The 21,989-nt window shown below is 43.4% G+C and overlaps 1 protein-coding gene across 32 annotated transcripts in view; it reads left to right on the forward strand.

Moving 5' to 3' along the window:
- Nucleotides 1-21,989, forward strand: part of MAP2 (microtubule associated protein 2) — a 340,514-nt gene that overhangs the window by 216,084 nt on the left and 102,441 nt on the right. For all 32 annotated transcript variants that reach the window (XM_084643737.1, XM_084643738.1, XM_084643739.1 and 29 more), the window contains one exon: nucleotides 21,523-21,804. In XM_084643737.1, coding sequence (XP_084499863.1) covers nucleotides 21,543-21,804 — 262 coding nt within the window. In that variant the 5' untranslated portion in view covers nucleotides 21,523-21,542. The remainder of the gene's footprint in view (nucleotides 1-21,522; nucleotides 21,805-21,989) is intronic.

Below are 21,989 nucleotides of genomic sequence, written 5' to 3' on the forward strand. Positions count from 1 at the left end.
CAAGTATGGAGGGGCTTAATGTGAGGAGATCCAGTTGTGGGTTGAGAGGGTTCTGTGTGGGACAGTGTGGGTGACACAGTGGGGGATCCAGGTGCAGGGGGATCTGGGTTCAACAGTAATGGGACTCTGTAGGGGGGTCAACGTGAAGGTGGTTGGGACTCAGCGGGAGGGTTCTGGGTGTGGGGGGATAGAGCTCAGCAGGAGGGTCTCGGTGTTGGGGGTTCAGTGGGGGTCCAGATGCTGGGGGAGTGGGGCTTGGTGGGGTTGGGATCCAGGTGTGGGTGGCTCATTGGGGTGGTCCAGGTGCAGGGGGAGTTGGGCTTATCAAGGGGGTTCTGAGTGTGGGGGCGTGAGGCTTGGTGGGAGGGTCTGGGTATGAGGGGGGTCTAGATGCATGGGTGTTGGGTGGATGGGGGAGCAGCTCCCTGTACAGAGTTCCCTTCCCCTGCAACTGAGGAGCAATGGGTTCAGGAAGCGGGGGGGTTTACAGAGCTTCCTGCAGCTGGGAGAGAAACCTTGGGGTGGGTCTGACCCGGCCCCAGATGCCGTGTAGGGGAAGAGGAAGTCCCATACTCCCCAGCCCAGGTGGAACTAGCAGCTGAGTCCAGCGCAAGGGTAGGAGCCACCAACTGGGTCTTCCCCAGTCCCGCCCCCTGCCCCACAGTGATTTAGCTCTTTCGGCTGCCCTGGGAACTGGAAACGTACTGCTGGGGAGGGTCACATGACTACTCTTGTGGCTTCCCTTTCTTTCCCACCAGAAAGTCATTTTTCTGCAGGGAAGCAAAGAAATCTGTGGGGGCCATAAATTCTGCGCTTGTGCAGTGGTGCAACATTCCCCCAGGAATAATGACATACACATGAGGTTTCACAGGCAGCCTGAATTCTAGCATTTCCTAATTTTTGAGTGTCTGACTTTGAAACCTGAATAATGTTCTTTTAACATAATCTTTTGTGGGAATAAGTTAGTTAATATTAAGAATACTAATAATATGTTTTTACATTTATGTTTATCCTAAATGTTCCCAATCAACAAAAAGAATAGCAAATATTTTCTTCTGTAAGTGACTAAAGTTTAACACTGGACCGATTTGCATGTTTGTGATTGCCACAGCTGGGTTTTGCAGCTAGATGGTGATTAATTTTGCAAGTTTTGTGCCCAGAGCCTTCAAGAAAACTCTGTCTCACCCTGAAAGCCAGCAGAAGTCTAGCATTAATAATTAGCAAGCCATAAAAATCGACCTGATTTTTGAGAACCACTGAAGGATGCAAAGAGACATTTCTATTCAAGGGGATAGGAACGAAAGTGCATGGTTACTGACCCAGTCATGTCAGACCTGAGTTTTAAGGGAATCCCAACTGATAAGTGTTTTACAGTCAGAATACTGCCTATTCATCCAACTCAGCTAACATAGTACATGAATCATCTTTAAACCAGAGACAGTCCCTTTGGGTCATAGTTGAGGTCATTGGCAGGGCAGTTCTTCAGATTGCCTGCCCTTGGTGAAAAAGAAAATATACAAGAGACTGGTTTCAGAGTAGGAGCCGTGTTAGTCTGTGTTCGCAAAAAGAAAAGGAGGACTTGTGGCACCTTGGAGACTCACAAATTTATTTGAACATAAGCTTTCGTGAGCTACAGCTCACTTCATCGGATGCATGCAGTGGAAAATACAGTGGGGAGATTTATATACATAGAGAACATGAAACAATGGGTGTTACCATACACACTGTAACCAGAGTGATCACTTAAGATGAGCTATTACCAGCAGGAGAGTTTGGGGGGGGGAACCTTTTGTGGTGATAATCAAGTTGGGCCATTTCCAGCAGTTGACAAGAATTTGTGAGAAACAGTGGTGGGGATGGGAGGGGAAGGAATAACAAGAGACTGCTTCCATTGCTGCCACTTCAGGCTTTTCAGATATAAAACATTAGCATTTAGCATCTCATCACAGATCTCTTGCAAGTAGCAGCTTGGGATGCAACCTAGACCTTCTGGAAGAGTTTCTTGCCCATCTGTCTACCTATCCACACATGCACTTTTGTCTTTACAAAAGACATTTTTTCCATCAGCTGATCTTTTTAATATGCCCAACCAACTAACTGCCTTAGTGCCTTCTTGTATTGCCTTAGCAGGATGAAAGCAAGCTGTGTCTGCAGCACACTGTCAATCCTGCTGACAGTGCCCTCTGTCTCTGTCTGAACTGTCTGGAACTCAAGCAAGAGAATGTAGTCTATAAAGTGCTCTTTTTCTACAAATCCCAAGACAGATAAACAGTGGGAGGGGAAACTGAGGCACAGAGAGGGGAAGTGATTTGCCAAGGTCACCCAGCAGGCCTGAGGTGGTGCCAGGAGTAGAACCCAGGTCTCTTGAGTCCTTTTCCAGTGTCCTTTCTACTAGTAGGCACAAATTTAATGCCTGATTCTCATGTACTCTAAGGCCTCTTTACACTTGTGCTGGCAGGGTAAAGGGGCTTACTGTAAATGAACACCAGGCCCTCCATAGCTGCTGAATACTGTATGACTTGGCTTTACTGACCACATTTAAAATCACACAGTGTATCTGAGAATGGGAGTTTATAATTCACTGGAAAGCTAGCCATGAGAAGAGCAGCGTAGTTTAGTATTTGGCCCAATAACAGCAATTTTACCATAATACTCTCGACACCTTAAACCAAAACATTAAAGCTGTTAAAGAACTCCACGGAACAAAAAAAAGATAGAATAAAACCTCAATGATGACTAGACTCATTGTACCACACTCTACGCTTTTCAAATGATCTAGTCTTTAGAGCAGATTTGAAACAACTCCAATCCATAGCACCTCCCAAAGCATATGTCAAAACCACCTCTATTTATACATGCCTAAGTGAATTACTAGGATCAGACAGCACTCTGCATTCACCACCCCTCGCAGTCTCTTTCACTCACTGCTCAGTGACTCAACTCCTTGTTGAAACTCTAACCCCAATTAGTGCAAGGGCTATCTTTGGTATAGGAAGTGCTTGCTCTCATCAGGAAAATGGCCTTGACTGATGGCTTGTGGATGCACCGCATATGCTGCAAGGGGATAATGACATTAGATAAAGACTTGTACACATGTTGAGAGATGCTGCCAGTTCCACCCATCCTCTGCAGAGCTTCTTGCACCTTCTTCCTGTGAAGCAGGTGGTACTGGCCATTGCCAGAGGAAGCATACTGAACTCCTTGGACCACTGGTTTAATCCAGCAGGGCAATTCCTATGTTTCCTCCTGCTGTCTGCCTGTCTCGTGTTCAGAAGAATACATTTGATGGCATGGGTATTTTTTTCAAACCTGTTGAACGATATTACTTTATATTGTGAAGATAATACATGTGCCCCGGCAGGCGCACCCCAGCTCTCGAATTTCTGACGATTATCATATGTAGCTCAGAGAGTCGGTAAGTTTGGCCACCCCTGATACATATATTAGTCTGTGTTAAGCACAAATGTTCTAGGACTTATATAGCCTAAATTGGCCTATTTACATTCAGTGTAATCCTGTTCTCCTGTGCTAAGTGTCCCAAACAACTTGTATTAGCTGAGGCAAACTTTGGCTTAAATAGATAGGAAAGCTGTCACATTCAGGACTTATGAGTATTTTACCATAGCAACAGGTAGGGAGTTATTCTCACAGGCCAGTACTGGAATGTCCCAAAAGAAGAAAAGACAACCCACCCTAGAACATACCTAGGAGATGCCATCATGCCCTTTGGTACCTGGAATGCATGTGTTCAGAATAAAGAGATAAAAGGTATACCATGACAAACAAGATAGAAAGCTGACTGATTAAATCTAGTTTCAGATTATATATACAGTACCTGTTCTTTGTAAACGGGTATGTTATAAAAAAGATGGCTCTAGGAGTGTAACTTTAGGAGCATACCTTCCGCGTAAGATGATGGCAACAACTGTGCATTAGATGACTTCCTTGAGACTGGTATCATATTGAACCTTTGTCCTGTACTGTAAACCTGACTGATGTTGATTATTTGGTCTCTGGAATATATTTCATAGAAAAGCAAAATGGGGTCAAGCAGTTGACTATAACATTTATCAACAAACCTGTCCCCACTTTCTGAATTTGTTTATCCATTATATCGTATCATTTGTTTGTTTGTTTCTTGGACAGTCTCTTCTTTTTCTGTTCTGTGCAATTTTCGTACTCATTCCTCTCCCGTGCTCCAGGCTCATATATTTCCCTCTCATTGAAAACCCAATAAGAAAGCCATTTCCTACCTATGTGAATGTCAGGTCTTCAGAGCTGGGGGTGACAGGTGCACCTTCAGAAAAACAGAGCTGTTCACAGAAGCCCAAATGGCTACACAAATCAGGAAGGGTGTGCAAATGCCCATTCCAAAGGCTCAGTGCTGTGACAGTGAGTGCTGCTGTCACCGGGCAGGTGTGATTTAGGAGAGGTCATATATCTCAGATGAATTAGCTCAGGTTGCTCAGCAGCACATCTGGGCCCGAGATGCCCAGATTTTCTTTTTAAAAATCTTTAGTAAAGATGTTAGAATTACAACATAATTACAGCAAAAAATTAATCATCGCAGAGCAAATATAAAACCAACTGAACCAAAAACATGATCCATGTAAGCTGAGGCCATTCCATTGTTTCCCAGTACCCATCTGAGACCTGATCTTCCACTCTTGGTTCAGGCAAAGCTCCCATTGAGTATTAGGGCTGCAGGATAATCCACCTCCATTTCAGAGTCCTCTCGCTTAATTATCTGCTCTCCTCCCACATGCACACCCACTTCTGAAACTAACTAGAAGAGAAAGTGATTTTTATTTTTTTTGAGCAGGCCGTAAATGTGGTGGGAAAAGGTTTGGCAGGGGAGAAATTCCACATCGTAGAATATCCAAAAATGCTTGCTTTTCTTTCTTTTTCTTTTTTAAAGGTTTTGTAGCACAAAATATCTAGAGATACTTGGTTACACAAGTTATAAAGATATGAGTGTGCGTGCATGTGTCCGTGTACAGACATGTTCACGACTGCGTGCATGTGTATACATGTAGATTATAAAAAGCTAGTTTTTCTTTAAGTGGATGCTTCCTGTCTGCTTTTGTTTGTCAGAGATCAATGGGTGGACGTGTTATGACCCCACTGTTTTTATAAGATCAGAATGTCATGGCACAATGAGTGCTCAGTACATTCCCTAGAGAAGAAAATTCTAGTACGCACTCATTGAGCCAAGTTTTCTGTAAATATAGATGCATGCATGCTTTGCCAGTGGTCTCTTTCCCTTCAGTTTTCCAGGCCTTCATCTTGTCTCTTTTTTAGATTTTTAGACTGCAGTAAAACAGTCTCAGGTTATTGTTCTCCCTGCCTTTCAGGTTTTCCAATAGTGTCCCTAACTGAGAAGCAAAGATGCTTGTGATTCTGGACATAGAGACCTGAGAACAAGCTTCCTTCTGTTGGATGCCCTTTTACAGCATGAATAAACAATAAATCTGTTAGCCAGTAAGACATTTCTGCTTCCACTGCTGCCCCTAGATGACTGCCCAGCGTGGCTGAGTATTGCTAAGTGCTGCTGAAAGCATTCTCAGAAAAAGGGCCCTTGATCTGGGTGGAAGTCTCAGTGACTTTAGTGAGAGTTTTTTGCACCCAGCAAGGCAGCGCACATGCCTTAAGGGTCCTTTCTTGATATCACGTACTTACCTCATCTCTCAGATTTTAGTAAAATTGTAGGGTAATTGCTCTTAGTCACTGAGACAAGGCCCTGTTTGTGAAACCCAAGACTGGCAGGAGACAGGAAGCCTAGGAAATAATAATCATGTCAGGCTCTTTGCCTCTCAAGTCTCCTGCCAATATTTTCCCCCAAAGTGTTGGAAGAACTGCATGACTAAGTTTCCTAATTAGCTGTGGGGGTGTCTTCACTGCAGAGTTAATTCGGGTGTTCAGCTCCTGGGTTAGCCTGGGTGCACACAGCCAAGCCCTACCTGAGTTACTATGTGCTCACTGGTGCTGCACTCCCCTTTGTGTGTCATGGACTTCTAGGGGCACATCCCATGGTTCGGTTGTGCTGCAGTAATCTGAGTCACTGTGTGATTCTTTTCCAGTGAATTGTGGGAGAACTTGTCTGTCCTTCTGGGCACACCAGGGGAATGGTGGGGAGGCATTGGGGGCTTATCAGCACTTGAGTGATTTGGCCTGCATCCTCACAGCAAAATGGGGTGGGTTATCATCCCGAGTGAAAGTAGAACCCAGGGTCTGACCCACACCCCCCAGCTGTGCCAACTAGGTCAGGGTGAAAGCACCATCAGACTTGGGTGAGAGGTTTCTGTGTGTAGAAGAGAGGGACGTTAAGGTCACCACAAGTATGAAGTTAACAGCAGGAAATACATACCCTGCATATACAGAGTCAGAGACTGTCTCATGGCAATTGTATGTTTGACAGTTGCAAACTGAAATTCAGGTACAAGTGTAAGTTACAAAAGAGAACTGAGCAGGGTCTGTTGCTCTCTTTGCTCTTTGGTGTCACCATCTTGGATTTTAATCCAGAGTGTGACACTATGAATAATGTTCAAGGCGATCTGTCATGTAAGTATACATGTTGATGTTTACGTTTCTAGAGTCTGCTGTGGCTCTCAGGGGAGGTAACATGCCAGGTGCGTGAGGGGTGGCTTAACTGTTTAAAGGTTTGGAAATGTGGCTCATGTAAGGCAGTTGTTGCTCTCTAAAAAATGTTTCAAACCTTGTAATTATATATAGTAAGTAGCTCCTAGGTATAATTAATTTTAATTAATGTTCATGCATTAATTTCATGGACAGCAGATCACCCGGGGTCCCATTTACCAAAGTGATACTTTCATATAGAGGAAATATGCTTAAATAATTTTTCCAGCATATTGGGCTCACCTAGACTCTCCTTCAGGTCCTCTCCCCTCTAAGCCCAGAAATATGCACAGATTCATGGTGCAGAAACAGTAGTAAGGTGAACTTCTATCATAACCAGCTACGGTCTCATGCACTGCACTCTCTCCACATCCCACACTAAGCATTCATCCAAAGGGGAAGAGTAATCTTGGGGGACTAGGTCAGGGAGTGTACACCAAAAAATGCTGACCATGCCCTTGACTCAGGCCTTTCTCACAGTGTCCCAGGGTAGTCCAGCTGCCATGGGATTTGTGGAGTATAACATCTATAGGTTTGCTGGGAAAGTCTGGAATGAGTGAAAAAGTTGCACAGCGGAATTCTGCTCTGGGCTTATGGTTGTCAGGTGTCTGGTTTTCGACCGGTCGAAAAGGGACCCTGGCAGCTCCGGTCAGCACTGATGACCGGGCCGTTAAAAGTCCGGTTGGCAGCGTAGTGGGGCTGGCAGGCTCCCTGCAGCTCCCGGGAAGTGGCCAGCATGTCTGACTCCTAGGTGGAGGGGCGGTCAGGGAGGCTCCATGCGCTGCCCCTGCTTGCAGGCACCACCCTGAGCGCTGGCTTCGCAGCTTCCATTGGCTGGGAACCACGGCCACTGGGAGCTGCGGGGGTAGCACCTGCGGGCGGGGCAGCACACAGAGCCCCCTGGCCGCGCCTCCACCTAGGAGTCAGAGGGCCATGTCGCCACTTTCCGGGAGCTGAGTGAGGTCAGCACCACCCAAAGCCCTCACCCCCTCACACACCTCAACCCTTTGCCCGAGCTCTGAACCCCCTCCTGTACCCAAACTCCCTCCCGGAGCCTGCACCCTGCACACCCTCCTGCATGCTAACCCCCTGCCCCACCCTGGAACACCTTCCCGCACCCTAAACACCTCAGCCCCACCCTGGAGCCCCCTCCCATACTCAAACCTGTCATTCCCAGCCCCACCCCAGAGTCCACACCCCTAGCCAGAGCCTTCATCCCCTCCCACACTCCAAATCCCTCAGCCCCATCCCCCAGCCCAGAACCCCCTCCTGCACCCCAAATCCCTCATCCTCAGCCCCACCCCAGAGCCCTCACCCCCTCCCGCACCCTAACGTCCTGACCCAGCCCAGTGAAAATGAAATATATTGTGTACAGTGAGACCTCATTGGAACTAAAGGAAATTAATTCACATAAACAGGGGTTTGGATAAGAATTTTCAGTGTAGTTAATGTCCTCATTTTGGACTCAGATAAGGGAGCATTTGCTTATCATTAGAGTATGCAGCAGATCTGCAGCAGTGGCCCTGTTTGCCTTTCCCAGGAGAGGAATAGCTCCCACCGAAGTTAGTAAGAGTTACTCCTGTTCTTCAGGGAGAAAGCGGTCACTGGAGAATATATATTAGCGCAATTAAACATGTTCAGAGCAACCAGACCAAAGCTGCTACGGATCATGGAGCCTCTTGAGTGAAAAGACACAAAATCAAATCAACATGCCTGAGAAAAAACAATGAAAATCAAATTTTCAAGAGCCTGTTCCAAAGTGCCACCCTTGCAATTGTTCTTACTCCCCCTCCCATGCTCCAGCTTCACAAATATGCATTTGCATAGGTAAATTGTGAAGCTGCACAGCTATCTAGCTAATGTGCATAGGCAAACAGAAACACAGTTTTGTGGGCACAGTTTCAGAGGCCACGCTTGAACATGTGGGCCTGAATGTTAGCAGGTACTAGACTGGGAAACTTGTACAACTCATGCCCACTGTACCTGTCTGGTGAATAAACAGAGGACCGTTATGTCTCCAGGGTTGTCAGTATGGCAACTTTCACAAGCACTAAATCCCCCCCCCCATAAAAACTGTAATAAAAACTATTCTTTTCGAAAACCCAATTTATGTTCACTATTTCTTAACAAGCTGATGTTTGTTTCAGGCAGGATTTCAGCTGGCAACAATATTGAGATCTTGGAAGCCAGACAAAACATTTTATATTGTTGTTTTAAGTGTAATGTGTTTGTCAGTATTTCTAGAGTGGTGAAAAATGTCACCTAATTCAGGATAATTAGTTGGAGACACAGATTATAAATACAGGGCCTGATCCAAAGCCCATTGACTTCCTTGCTTTTCAGACTAGTGAATGGTTTTTCTACTAATTTCAATTGGCAAGGCATTAGGCCCCAAAAAGCATTTGATGTAGGCTCTTAGGGCACTCTCTTTTATGGAACAGTGGCTGCCCAGTTCATTTGTTACTGAGTCAAGCAGTTCACTTTAAGAAAAGGGGACAGATCCTGAGCTGGTGCTAATTGTCACAGATCCATTATGGTCAGGGGGGTTATTACAATTTGAAATAGCTGAGCATCTTTCCCAAAGTGTAAAATGTTTTATCAAGTGGATGGTGAGCAAGAGAATGCAATAGTGAGGAACGTCACACAGTGCTGAGCCAGGTTCTTTGTAGCAGTATTGCACTTATACAGATCCCAATTCTGTTCCTGCAGATGTCAAGTTTTATCACTGAAAGATTTTGTCATTGGTTCTCTTGAGAGCGGTATCAGTCCCGCTGTACGCTGAATTGTACCTTGATTCCTAGATAGGCTCCTGGACAAAGCCCATGTGATAGGGTTTTGTGCAGGGCTGGGTAGGGAGGTGAATTTCACTCATCGAGAACTGCAATTGAATATCAGGTTTCAGAGTAACAGCCGTGTTAGTCTGTATTCGCAAAAAGAAAAGGAGGACTTGAGGCACCTTAGAGACTAACCAATTTATTTGAGCATGAGCTTTCGTGAGCTACAGCTCACTTCATCGGATGTGTACTGTGGAAACTGCAGAAGACATTATATACACAGAGACCATGAAATAATACCTCCTCCCACCCCACTCTCCTGCTGGTAATAGCTTATCTAAAGTGACCACTCTCCCTACAATGTGCATGATAATCAAGGTGGGCCATTTCCAGCACAAATCCAGGTTTTCTCACCCCACTCCCCCCCCCCCCCCCCCCACACACACACAAACTCATTCTCCTGCTGGCAATAGCTCATCCAAACTGACCACTCTCCTTACAATGTGCATGATAATCAGGGTGGGCCATTTCCAGCATAAATCCAAGTTTAACCAGAACGTTAATTGAATATCAGTTTTCTCTGTGAACAGAGTGAGACTGTCTCATAACAAAATACCTTTGTTTTTTCCTATGTGAGTCTAGGTTTTTTCCCCAGGTTTATTTCTGTTGTGAAAGGGGCAAGAACATGTCGATCCTTATGCTCTTTTCCAGGGCAGTAAAGAAACAGCTTATTTTATTTTAAGCATTTTCTTTTATCTTGCAAATCCCGTTCCAAAGGATACTGACGTGCTGTTGTTCAGGGGCTGCAGCTCAGTTGCGACGTTGAAATGGAAAGTATAGTTTCTCCTTGCCAATGTCCTAACGTGACCATCTGGGGAGGATGGAGGCGTGGAAAAGCAGAGGGCACAAATGGCATGGGGACATGCTCTCTGGCTGAGATAATTGGATCTTTCTTTCTGGAAACTAGTAAATCTGCTTAAGTGAAGGGGTTTCTCTTGTTCTTCCCAGCTTTTTGAAAGCATATTTTAAAATTTACAGTAAAGGAAGTAGGAATCCTTTATAGTTACATTAGTAGTGTGTCAAGGTTCCTTCCCCACTCTAAACTCTAGGGTACAGATGTAGGGACCTTCATGAAAACCTCCTACGCTTATTTTTACCAGCTTAGGTTAAAACTTCCGCAAGGTACAAACTATTTTCCTTTTTCCCCTGGACTTTATTGCTGCCACCACCAAGCGTCTAAGAGATATATAACGGGGAAAGAGCCCGCTTGGAAACATCTTTCCCCCCAAAATCGTCCCAAACCCTACACTCCCTTTCCTGGGGAAGGCTTGATAAAAATCCTCACCAATTTGCATAGGTGAATACAGACCCAAACCCTTGGATCATAAGAACAAGGAAAAAGCAATCAGGTTCTTAAAAGAAGAATTTTAATAGAAGAAAAAGTAAAAGAATCACCTCTGTAAAATCAGGATGGTAAATACCTTACAGGGTAATCAGATTCAAAACATAGAGAATCCCTCTAGGCAAAACCTTAAGTTACAAAAAGACACAAAAACAGGAATACCACATTCCATTCAGCACAGCTATTTTATCAGCCATTTAGACAAAACAGAATCTAACGCATATCTAGCTAAAGTACTTACTAAGTTCTAAGACTCCATTCCTGTTCTGGTCCCGGCAAAAGCATCACACAGACAGACAGAGCCTTTGTTTCTCCCGCCCACCAGCTTTGAAAGTATCTTGTCTCCTCATTGGTCATTCTGGTCAGGTGCCAGCGAGGTTATTCTAACTTCTTAACCCTTTACAGGTGAAAGGGTTTTTCCTCTGGCCAGGAGGGATTTTAAAGGTGTTTACCCTTCACTTTATTATTTATGACTTAGTGAAAAACAGCCAGACTGTAAAAATGCAAATAAGGACTAAGTCATCAAGACACATATTTAGTTAACTAAGACCTTAATGTCAAATTGAAAATCTCCATGTATTCATTCTATATAAGAAACAAAATGTACCAGGTAAAAAGATTTAATTTCCAATTTGATTGTTCTAGTACAATCAAAGACAGGCAAGTGGGGAGTTAGTCAAAGAACACTAGAGCATTTCTAATGAGAAAGTTCACTTCTGGGCTTCTAGACCCTTTCTGGCTGAGCAGTACTAGATAGTAAACTGGGTAAGAGATCTCCTCTCCCATTTCAATTACTGAGATGTAACCTTTTTGTTGTGTTTGTACAGCCCCTTGCATAATGGGGGTCCTGGTGCATCACTAGGAATCTTAGGCACTATAGAAATTCAAATGATGACGAAGGATGATGAGCAAGTTCAGATTCACTAAGAACCAAACTAAGAATCTTTCACTGAATTTGAACCCAAACCTACACCGAGTCTTTTGTTTGAAGTTTGAAAATGTTTGGATGACTCTGTGTGTGTTTGTGCGCGCCCACCCACTGTAGCTATGAGCATCCTGTGCACATAAGCCTGGAATCCTTTAGCCCACAGGCCCATTGGGTCTGTGCACATGCACTGTACATCCTCATACCCCCAACAATGAGGCTATAAAAGGCAGAGCATCCCCAACTGCCACTCAGTTCCTGCTCACTGCCCCTTGTAGCAAGGTGGTGCCATTACGTCCTCCTGCACTCTGTTGCTCAGATAGTTTAGAGTGTTGTTAGTGAAGAGTTACGGGGAGTCTGACATCCTTAGCAAGCGTGCCACTTGTAATTCTCTTTCTAAGCGCACACAGGGGGCTCTCAACACCCGTTTAAAATGATTCTTGGTAGAAAAAATTTGTCTGACTCTGAGGTACCCCCTTGGGAATGGTCTCTTCCTGCTTTGAAGTCAGGTTCCCTGGCTACAAGAGACATGAGTCTGGGAAATAAGGAATTGGCTGGTTCTAAGAGAGCTCATGCTGCTAGCAAACACTCTGAGCCTTCTCATCAGTGCTCTTCTGGTCAGTCAGTGGCCCCTGCTGCCCAAGGCAGGAAAGAACAAAGATCCCCAGGAAGGGCTCAGGCCTGATCACCATCTCCAGTGCTGACCAAGAAGAAGGCTGAGTGTTGTCATGATGGCAGACTCTTTTGAAACTGCATCAGTACCATGAGTCTTCTAAGACTGTGGGATTGTGTTCCTCAGCGGTAGTACTGCATTCTGCACCTTTGGTGATCAGTATCACTTCCTCAGTTCCATTGTCGTCAGTAGTGCATCTGGACTCGACTTTCTCTGGGACTCTAGCGCTGGTGCTTGTCATCATGGTACCGTTGTTGGTATTGCCTCTTTCCTCTGCTAAGACATCTTTCATATGTCCTATAGCCCTTACACTTATTCTGGAACTGGAGTCCCCATTGTCAGATATCTCTCCTTTGTCTGCTGTATCCAGAACTCTTCTGGGCCTGGGAGCCTACATTACTGAAGAAGAAAATATCTGTCAACCCTCGATGACACTGGTGACTACCTCTCATGAAAAATCTGAGGCTCTTTGTTCTATATCTCAGGGATGTGCTTCTCCATTAGAGGAATTTTATTCATTTATTCATTTTATTCAATTTTATTCATTCATTCATTATTCCTCATCTCTGTATAGTAATAGGAGTTCTTTTAGGAGGTCTCCACCTTCACCTAGACTAATTCTTGAGAGTGGCCTTGAAGGAAGTCCCTATTCTTGCAGATTGAATGCTTCAGAGATGTCTCACTCTCCCTGGTTTCTATCTTTGTGGTGTCATATGCCCTTCTCTTATGGGGCACAGACATGACCCTGTTGGCCTCTGTTGAACCCTCAGCATCTTCCATCTGCTCCTTATTCCGCTTCATTGAGGTCCAGAGTAAAGTTAACTGCTCCTAAGAATCTTTCCAGGGATCCTCAATCATCCCAACAGAAACTCCTGTAAACTGGTTACCAGCATATAAAAGTGAGGACTCTGTGTCCAGTACAGATGACTTCAGAGACTTCCAGGATCTCTTTAAAAGGATGACAAACACCCTAGAGATGCCACTGGAGGTTGTCCAGGAGAGATCTCATAAATTGTTTGACATTCTGCACCCCGTAGCCCAGGGTTCTTCAGCCATTCCTGATAATGAAGGCAATCTCAAGCCTGCTAAGGATTTATGGCATATATCTTGGCCACATCTAAGGTTTGATCTACACTGAAAAATTATATGAGCATAACTACGTCCATCAGAGGCATGAATAAAACACTCCTGACCGATATAGCTGTGCTGATAACACCCTATCTTAGACACAGCTATGTCGACAGAAGAAAGCTTCTGGTACCTAGATCATTGATTATAATAGCAGCTCACAAAAATCTAACTTGCACAAGCCCCTAGGGGTAAAGAACCTATAACAACTCAATGCCCAATTCACAAATATGAAGGTGCATCTCAACAATATACTCTGCTACTCCAGATGCAATTATCTGGCTTAACCATCGAAATGTAAAATTATACTTGTTGTTCTACATCTACATCAGCCATACGAAGAAGGAATCAAAGAAGATGGATCTGCTGGTGAGGAAGGTTTATTCATCTGCTACTTTTCAGTTTTTTGTAGTCCAGTTGTCACATTTTGCTGGCTAAATATGAGTTTATGCAATGGGACAAGGTATTACAACTGTCCAAGAGATTTCCCCAAGAGATCAGAAATGAATTGAAGGCAGTGGCTTCAGGAGGCCAGTTAATGGTGAAGACAGCTCTGCAGGCCTCGTTCGATGCCTCTGGCACTGCAACCAGGTCTATGGCCACCACAGTCACTACGAGAAGAACATTTTGGTTGCAGTCATTCCAAAAGAGGGTCAGGCCACTATTGAAGACCTGCCTTTCGAAGATAGCAACCTTTTAAATTGTGGAACTGATGTAACACTTCACACTCTGACGGACTGCAGGATGATGCCTCGGTGTCTGGGTCTCTACACGCCATCACAGAAAGGGAAGCACACCAGAACTGGGTCAATCTCCAGTCAGAGGCCTCCCTTTCCTTGTACGAGTACCAACAAAGGGCTCCTGATTTTTCTAGGAGAAGTCTTTGCTTCCGGAAGGAGAGAGGCAGTTCTTCTACAGTGACAGCACACTCACCTTTGGCACAGAGCTCGCAGGTTTGATGCTGTGGTCAAGAGTCCTCGACCAGTGAAAGACGATCTTCATCCCTTCTATACTCCCATTGGCACCCACCTTTAATTTTTTGCGGATGCCTGGATTGCAATTATCACCAAACACTGGCTCTTAGAAATCATCTGTAAAGGATATTCCATATAATATCAGTCTATGTCAACTCCCTATCAGGAGTTCTTGTTTTAATAATTATTGGATCACTTAGAATTTGTAGTTTTATGCCCTTTTTAAAAACAAACAAACAAGTGCATCTGTATTTCAGGTGCTCATTGCACCTGATATTTCCACCATAAACAATAAGTAGGTGAGCCATAAATATATGTGGGTCTGATTCCCATTTACACTACTGGCAGTGTAAATGGGCCTTAGTGGAAATGAGACTCAGGACAATGTAGTGAATCACAGAATCCTAGAATCAAAGAGTCAGATTCTGCTCTTTCACCAGTGTAAATCCATAGTAAATCCCCTGACATTAGTGGAATTACCTTGTTGTAAAACTAGTGTGAAATCAGAATGAGGCCCCTAGTAATTAGATCTGAAGGACCTTGTGTATTGGGGAGGGGGAGAATCAAATATGGTCTCCAATTTTGTGCCTTTAATTTTGTGATTCAGAAGAGGACAGATACCTTTGATACTTTGCCTAGGTTTTAATTTTTGGTTCCCTAGTTTCCATTTTTATGCTTTTCTGTACAAGGAGTAGACTCAGTTTGGGCCTCACCCAATGCCCAGTAAGAATCTTTCCTTGGCCTTCAATGGACTTTGGATTTGGCCTTTTGTACTTGAAGGAAAGACAAAATATCTAGGCTAAAAGAACGGCTCTGATTGTTTCTAACTAAGCAAATGAAAAACAATAGATTATATGACGTAGAGCAAACACACTGCACAGTGATTAAACTCTGTACCTCATCAAAAGATCAACAGAGTATTTAATGAACTAGTGTATCCAAAACCCATAAAAAGAGACTTTTTTAAAAAGGCAGTATGGTTTGCTTTCCTTTGGTTCACAGCAACTATTTCTGTCTTTTTAAAAGGGAACAGTCTTAATTGAAAAGCTGACTTTTATGCCTTCATTGGCAAAAGTCTGGCTCCAAGTCAGAAGACTACAGCAAGTCTCACACCTCAAGTCCATGGTTATGCAGACCACATAGATAGAAACAACTGTGTGACACTCACCCCTCCTTTACCTTCTTTCATGCACTGCTTTCTAGACCAATAGAGAGAAATGTAGGGAGGGATTTAAAGCTTAAGATGCTCTAAGAGGATACCTCTGAAAGAAGGAGAAAATCACTAGAAAATGAGTAGCAATTTGTTTGGCTTCTGAATTGCTCACTGCAGTGCCAATTTATAGGTCTCATAAACCACATGGGAGACTTGAGCCATTCCTTGTTTTCAGCTCTGGTGAGGATACACATTGCAGTAAACGATCTCAGTCTTTACACAATGACTTTCTTTTCTTCAGCCCACAATTCAAGCATCTCTGAGTTTTTCCCATTTATTTTGTAGTCTATGAGAAATGCACAGCTATTGGCTAATTGTTTACAATTCGGGGGGACAAAACCCTCAAAAAACTATCATAAATGTGAGTAATATAAACATTCTTTGCAGGTTTTACAGATAAGCAATTATATTTAGGGGCATAGTCTTGCTGGTATTGTAAAGAAACAAGGAACTACACTGCAAACTAGTAGTTTGAAAGATGGGAAAGGAAGAAATATAGTATAGGTATACTATAGGAACCAGTTTGTTCCACGTGGTGCTTGAGATGAAGAGAGTCTCAGATTGTGAGCGATTAATAATTCTACCCGGCAACATATTTGTCCATAGAGTCCTGGCATCCTCTAACTTTAGGATCAACTGGTAATTTTGTTAATTAGCTTGCTTCTTCTAGATCATGAGCGGAGTTAGGCCAATGTTTTGTGCTTTTGGAAATCCCACCCTGGAAAACTGTTGTTAGGAATGTGATCACAGAAGACATTTTAGGAGTGTTAGCATTGGGAAGAACTAAACTCAGAGTTCTCTCTGGCTCTGCACCATGTGTTTTCATTACATTGTATTGTGAAGGATTTGTCATGAGCTGGGTTCAGAGCACTTTGGTTTGATACATCTCAACTGGGAGCAGGTGTCATGTCAGAAAATATATGGGGCAACAAAAATATATACATGCACATTAAAAGATGAGACAGCTGCAAAGCACTGTGTCAAGCCACAAACTCCTGCTGAGTTTAACTCTCTGTGTTAAGTGCAAAATATTTAAATTCCTTCAGCCACAATGCTGATTCCAACAGAGATTAGGGTAGTTATTTATTACCATAATTTGTGTTACAAGGCCAAGGTTTCTCCTTTAGATGATGTGATGCCTAGCTGAGGGCCAAATACTGTCACTAGTGCACTGTCTGAATAGCTGGGGCATGTACTTGGCTCTGTGACGAGCGTCTCCATGGCCACTACTGTATCCAGGGCTGCCTCTGAGGTTGCATCATGACCCTTCCATGGGTGGATCAATCAGAGGATCCATAATGGTGTATCAGCTGACCCCACCTTGCACTCTCTCCACCCAGAAGTCAGTGCATAGGGCATCACCGCGGAGATCTGCTCCGTGTCATGCAGGAGATGCTGTCCTCCCAGGTGGGCTCCACTGTTACTGCTCCGCCCTGTGTAATGGCACTGTGACTCCTTTGTTACTGCTGCGGAAGGATGGGACAGTTTGACCCCACAGCTGTAACTTGCTCTGCAAAGTTGTCTTTGATTACTGTTTTAACAGGAAACATTTAATTAAATACAGGTGTTATATAATGCTGCTCCTGGTACAGTGTGTCGCTTCCCTGACTGAGCAGAACCCCTGAGAGGGAAGGATTATACTCTTGTGAGATGAAGCCCGGATGGCAGGAGGGTTGGAATTGCTTTGGAGTAAAGGCAAAGCCTTTCACCTCTGGTTTCAAACACAGTGGAGGTTAGCCACAGCTGAGAGTTGTTGCCACCCAGTAGCTGTTTGGTATCCTTTGAGTGTTGTGGGCTCAGTTCATTTCCTTGTGGAAAAGTGTCCACTTCACAAAAACTACCGTCACAAGCAGCAATAATCAGCAATCCCTGCTGATAGGTGAGAACCCACATGCTCACTCTTTTCCATGGAGGTAGTTCCTTTGGGTCAGGATTGAGGCACACTGGTGTAGCAGCACAAGCCAGCTCCTACAACCACCTATTCCAGGTCATTTAGGTGTATTACAATAGTGGCTAGAGAGCCTCAGCTGAAATGGGGCCCCATTGTGCTAGGTGCTGCACATACATATAGGATAAGAGAATCCCTGCCCCCAAGAGCTTATATTTTAAATAGAAAAGGGAGACAAAGGACATAACATTACCTTCATGTTCTGAATTGGGTCACAGAGAGATTATGTGCTTTGCCGAAGGTTACACAGGGAATTTGACAGAGCTGGAAAGTGAACTGAGCTCTCTTGTGTCTCATTCCAGTATCCTAGCCACCCCACCCCCTATCCCTCTCCCAGACAGCTATTCTGTGAGGAAACAGAGGACTTAAATAGCTAATTCTGTCAATCCAGACTCTTCCACCACCACTACATTCACCTGCGGGAGCAGCGGGGGAGAGAACATGCCCTTAAGATTGTTGTAGCATATTACATCATAATTAGATAACACTGGAATCAGAAAAGAGTGAGGGGTGATAAATGTCACAATTCATTTTAACCATGGAAGCGTGACATTTCAAGAGGATGCTGTGTCTGTCTTTGTAATTTTCAAAGGCCTTCATAGCAGTTCAGAAAGGAAACCAGAAAACTATAGTGGAAAAGGCAAACTGACTTTTAAAATTTCTAGCAATGATGTGTTTTAACTATGATTGATGGTCCCTTTTATTCTTTTCATTTATTTACATAACACTATTTAAAAACTGCCACAGTGATTAACCGCTTTGCGTTTTTTCTAGGTTACTACTTGAATTAACTATTTGAATAATTAATTTGGTATTGAATTAAATACATTCAGCGGTAAAAACAGGATAAAAAGTGTGTGTGGGCCTGATGGAATCTCTCCTGTGCTCCAAGCACACCCGTTTGTATAAGAGGTACAGTTTGTACATTGGGGAGAGTAGTCGTCCCTGAAGTGAATACAAAGAAGTATTGTGACTCACTTCCAGTGTTTCTACTGGCATTATAAACTGTGAGAGCACTTTATGAATAACAGAGTCTAGAATGAATTCATCAATGTTTCACTCTCTAACCATCTATTTTGCTTACTGAGCCAAGTTCTGCCCCCAGATACACATAATTCCCATTGAAACCCACCCACTATATTTACTTTTAAAGATGAAAGCGCTTCTGTTACTTTCATAGAGGACTCTCTGTAGCACGGATAAGAATGCAAATATCCTTCCCACAGAGATGGAGGAGAACGAAGAAGTGTGTAACTTGAAGGGGAAGGGCCACTTGGAGACAATAGCATTAGGATTGTTGCGCTGTGACTGTAACCATCACCTTTATCAAAATGATGATCAGAAATGCTTCCTCTGCATTTGCTATTGTATTAAACCCCTTTCAGCATGATGATTCTTGGTATTGTCTTCACTTTTGGAGACAATAAACCTCTGGAGTTAGAATGTGATATATGGGCCAGATCCAAAGTCAATGTAAAGACTCTCATTAACTCCCAAGGGCTTTGGTTCTAGTTCTAAATGCCTTGAATGGATGGATGGAAACTTTGAGTCAATATTTCTGTTAGCTTTTTGTTCAGTTTAATAAAGGGACACAGCTGGGTATATACTTTTTTTTTTTTTGACAGAATAGGCTAAATTCTGTCCTCAGATACATGACCCTCCATAGTGAACTTCATTGATTTTTGCAGTGTGTTAATGTGTTATCTCCAGAGGGAAGAATTTGCCCCATGCTCTCATGTTTCTGGAAAGAGCTTTGATCACAAAATGTTTTTAATTTCATAGCATTAAGAGAATTAAAGGCAGATGACTGCCTCAAGTACACGAGGGCACCAACTTGTACTTTCTCTTCCTCAGTTCCACCAATAACATTTCCCAGGCGCTGGTTGACTTGAGATGACGGCATCATGGCTTTCTGGCATTCATTGTGTGAGCTGAAATCTCTTAAACAAGAAACCTAATTGATATGACTTACAATAGAGAATAAAGGAAGAGGAGGAAGCAGTGGTGGTGCTATCCCATTGGGGGCCCTGAGCAGGAATATTTTTGTGGGCTTCCCCACACATACAGTACTAAAACAGGCAAATTCTCATGAAAATAATAATATTAACAGGCAAATTGGGGGCTCCCTTGAGCTGCTCGCGGCCCTAAGCAATTGCTTAGTCTGCGTAGGCCTAGCACTGGCTCTGGGAGAAAGCACAGGGCAAGGACTAGTTAATATAAAACAGTATCATATTTTTGTGGCTGACTGAGATGCATAAGTCCTTCTGTCCACCCCAATGCACCTTGTGATTTTGCTAAGCTTCCCATTTTCACTACAGCAAAAAGAAAATAGGTTCTTTACTCAGTCCAATGTTCCCCAAAGAAGTATGCCATCTAGTATCTAATATACACAATGCTATATTTCTGCAGGTGAGTATATATGTTAGTCACTTTTATATGGGGATTAAATGGAGTGATTGATATTTTTATTGTAAATGAACACTAATATTCTTATTTCAACAGGGTTTTTCATTACAAGAAAAATTAGTCAGTAGCTCAGAAAGTCAATATATGATAAGAGGGCCGGAAATTCTTTGCTGTGTACAAGTTATCAGACAATTTAGCCTTTTGTTCTGTTTGCAAATCAGCTACAAACTGATTCGGATTCCTGTGACTACATTTGTTTATCCTAACTATCTACAGAATAGTTCTGACAAGCAATTCTCAGCCTATCAGTTGTTTGCAAACTCTTTTCTTAGACAGTTCGCTCTTTGTGATTGGCCAACTATGGCTTTGTCTTCACTAATAATAAAAAAAAAAAAAAGTGTGTTCTTTTACATCATAGTGGAGACGCAGCGCAAGTCATTTTTAGCCGTGACATAGCAGATTAGCTCGTCACGTTGAACCCAATGCCCTTCCCACCTGGGGCTGAGCTCAATGAGCTATATCCAGGTAATACCGACTGTGCCTTGTCTCCACTAGGATTGTCCATTAAGCTAGCTAACTCTTAATATAAAGCCACACTTTTTTGTGTGCAGTGAAGACAAAGCCTAAGTCCCATGGTACTTTTTCTGCTCCCTGATGGGATAAATAAAACATTTTAAACAGGAGAATAGCAAATGAGGAGTAGTGATGTGTTATTTGTGTTCATGCTTAAATACCTTTATTCACAAAGGCTTGTATGAAGAGCAGCTATTCCCCAAACATTTATATGAACAAAAGAAATGTGCGTGAATGTTTGCAAATCATGAATAAGAAGGGATCTAAATGTGGCAAAGGCAAAACATAGGTTCAGAATCCAAATGAATATTCATGAATATTGTTTCTGCCATGTCTAGCAGTATATTATAAGCTCTTTGGAGGCAGGGAACATCTTTTTGTTTTAGCTCAGTGGGGTCCTGGTCCATGACTGGAGCTTCTAGGTGTTACTGAAGTACAACTAATAATTAATAATAGTAGCTGTAGCTGAAGAGTCATTATCACATTCTCCTCCTCCATCACCAGGAGATGTCATTGTTTCCATGAGGAATGAGTCATTTGCCATGACTTATATCCAAATGTTTTTGAACTCACTGAACCAAAAACTGATTCCTGAAAGATCTTCCATCAAGAGATCAGTGGCAGAAACCAGCGTAATCCACTGAAGTCAATCTGATTCTGGCCCATAAAGTTTAATAATCTGTTTTAAAGCAGCTCAGTCATGTGCAGAGTGACCTTTGATTTACTTTTAAACCCCTTGCCTGGCAGTGGTTTGGGGTTCCCTGACAATGTAGTTGAGAAATGTGTATGAGCTATGCTAGGGTTGTAAACAATGAGCCAGGGAAACCATTCCCGGATCACTGCTAATCTATTTTACTACTGTAATTACAGGACAGAGAAAGAGAGGGAAAATGGCAGATGATAGGAAGGATGAAGCCAAGGCACCGCACTGGACTTCAAGTCAACTAACAGAGGCTTCTTCACACCCGCATTCCCCTGAAATTAAGGAGCAAGCTGGTGCAGGTGCCGGACTGGTCAGAAGTGCCAACGGATTTCCATACAGAGAGGATGAGGAAGCAGGATATGGTGAACGCGGGCAACAGGGCACATACTCTAGAACCAAAGAGAATGGGATCAATGGAGAGCTATCCACAGGAGACAGAGAAACAGCAGGTGACAGAGCCAGACTCCGGTCCACCCTTCCTTTCTCCTATAATATCTTGCTTTGAGGTCACTTTGGTCTGAAGGTGAACACACTGCGTTTTACCACATGTGCTGTGCGAGCTTTAAGAGAGCAAAGCCATGGTGTTTGCTTTTATAAGTACTTCCTTTATGATCCTTTTAATTCCTCCACTGCA

The sequence above is a fragment of the Lepidochelys olivacea genome (genome assembly GCF_965140295.1).
Source record: "Lepidochelys olivacea isolate rLepOli2 genome assembly, chromosome: 11".
Taxonomy (NCBI): domain Eukaryota; kingdom Metazoa; phylum Chordata; order Testudines; family Cheloniidae; genus Lepidochelys; species Lepidochelys olivacea.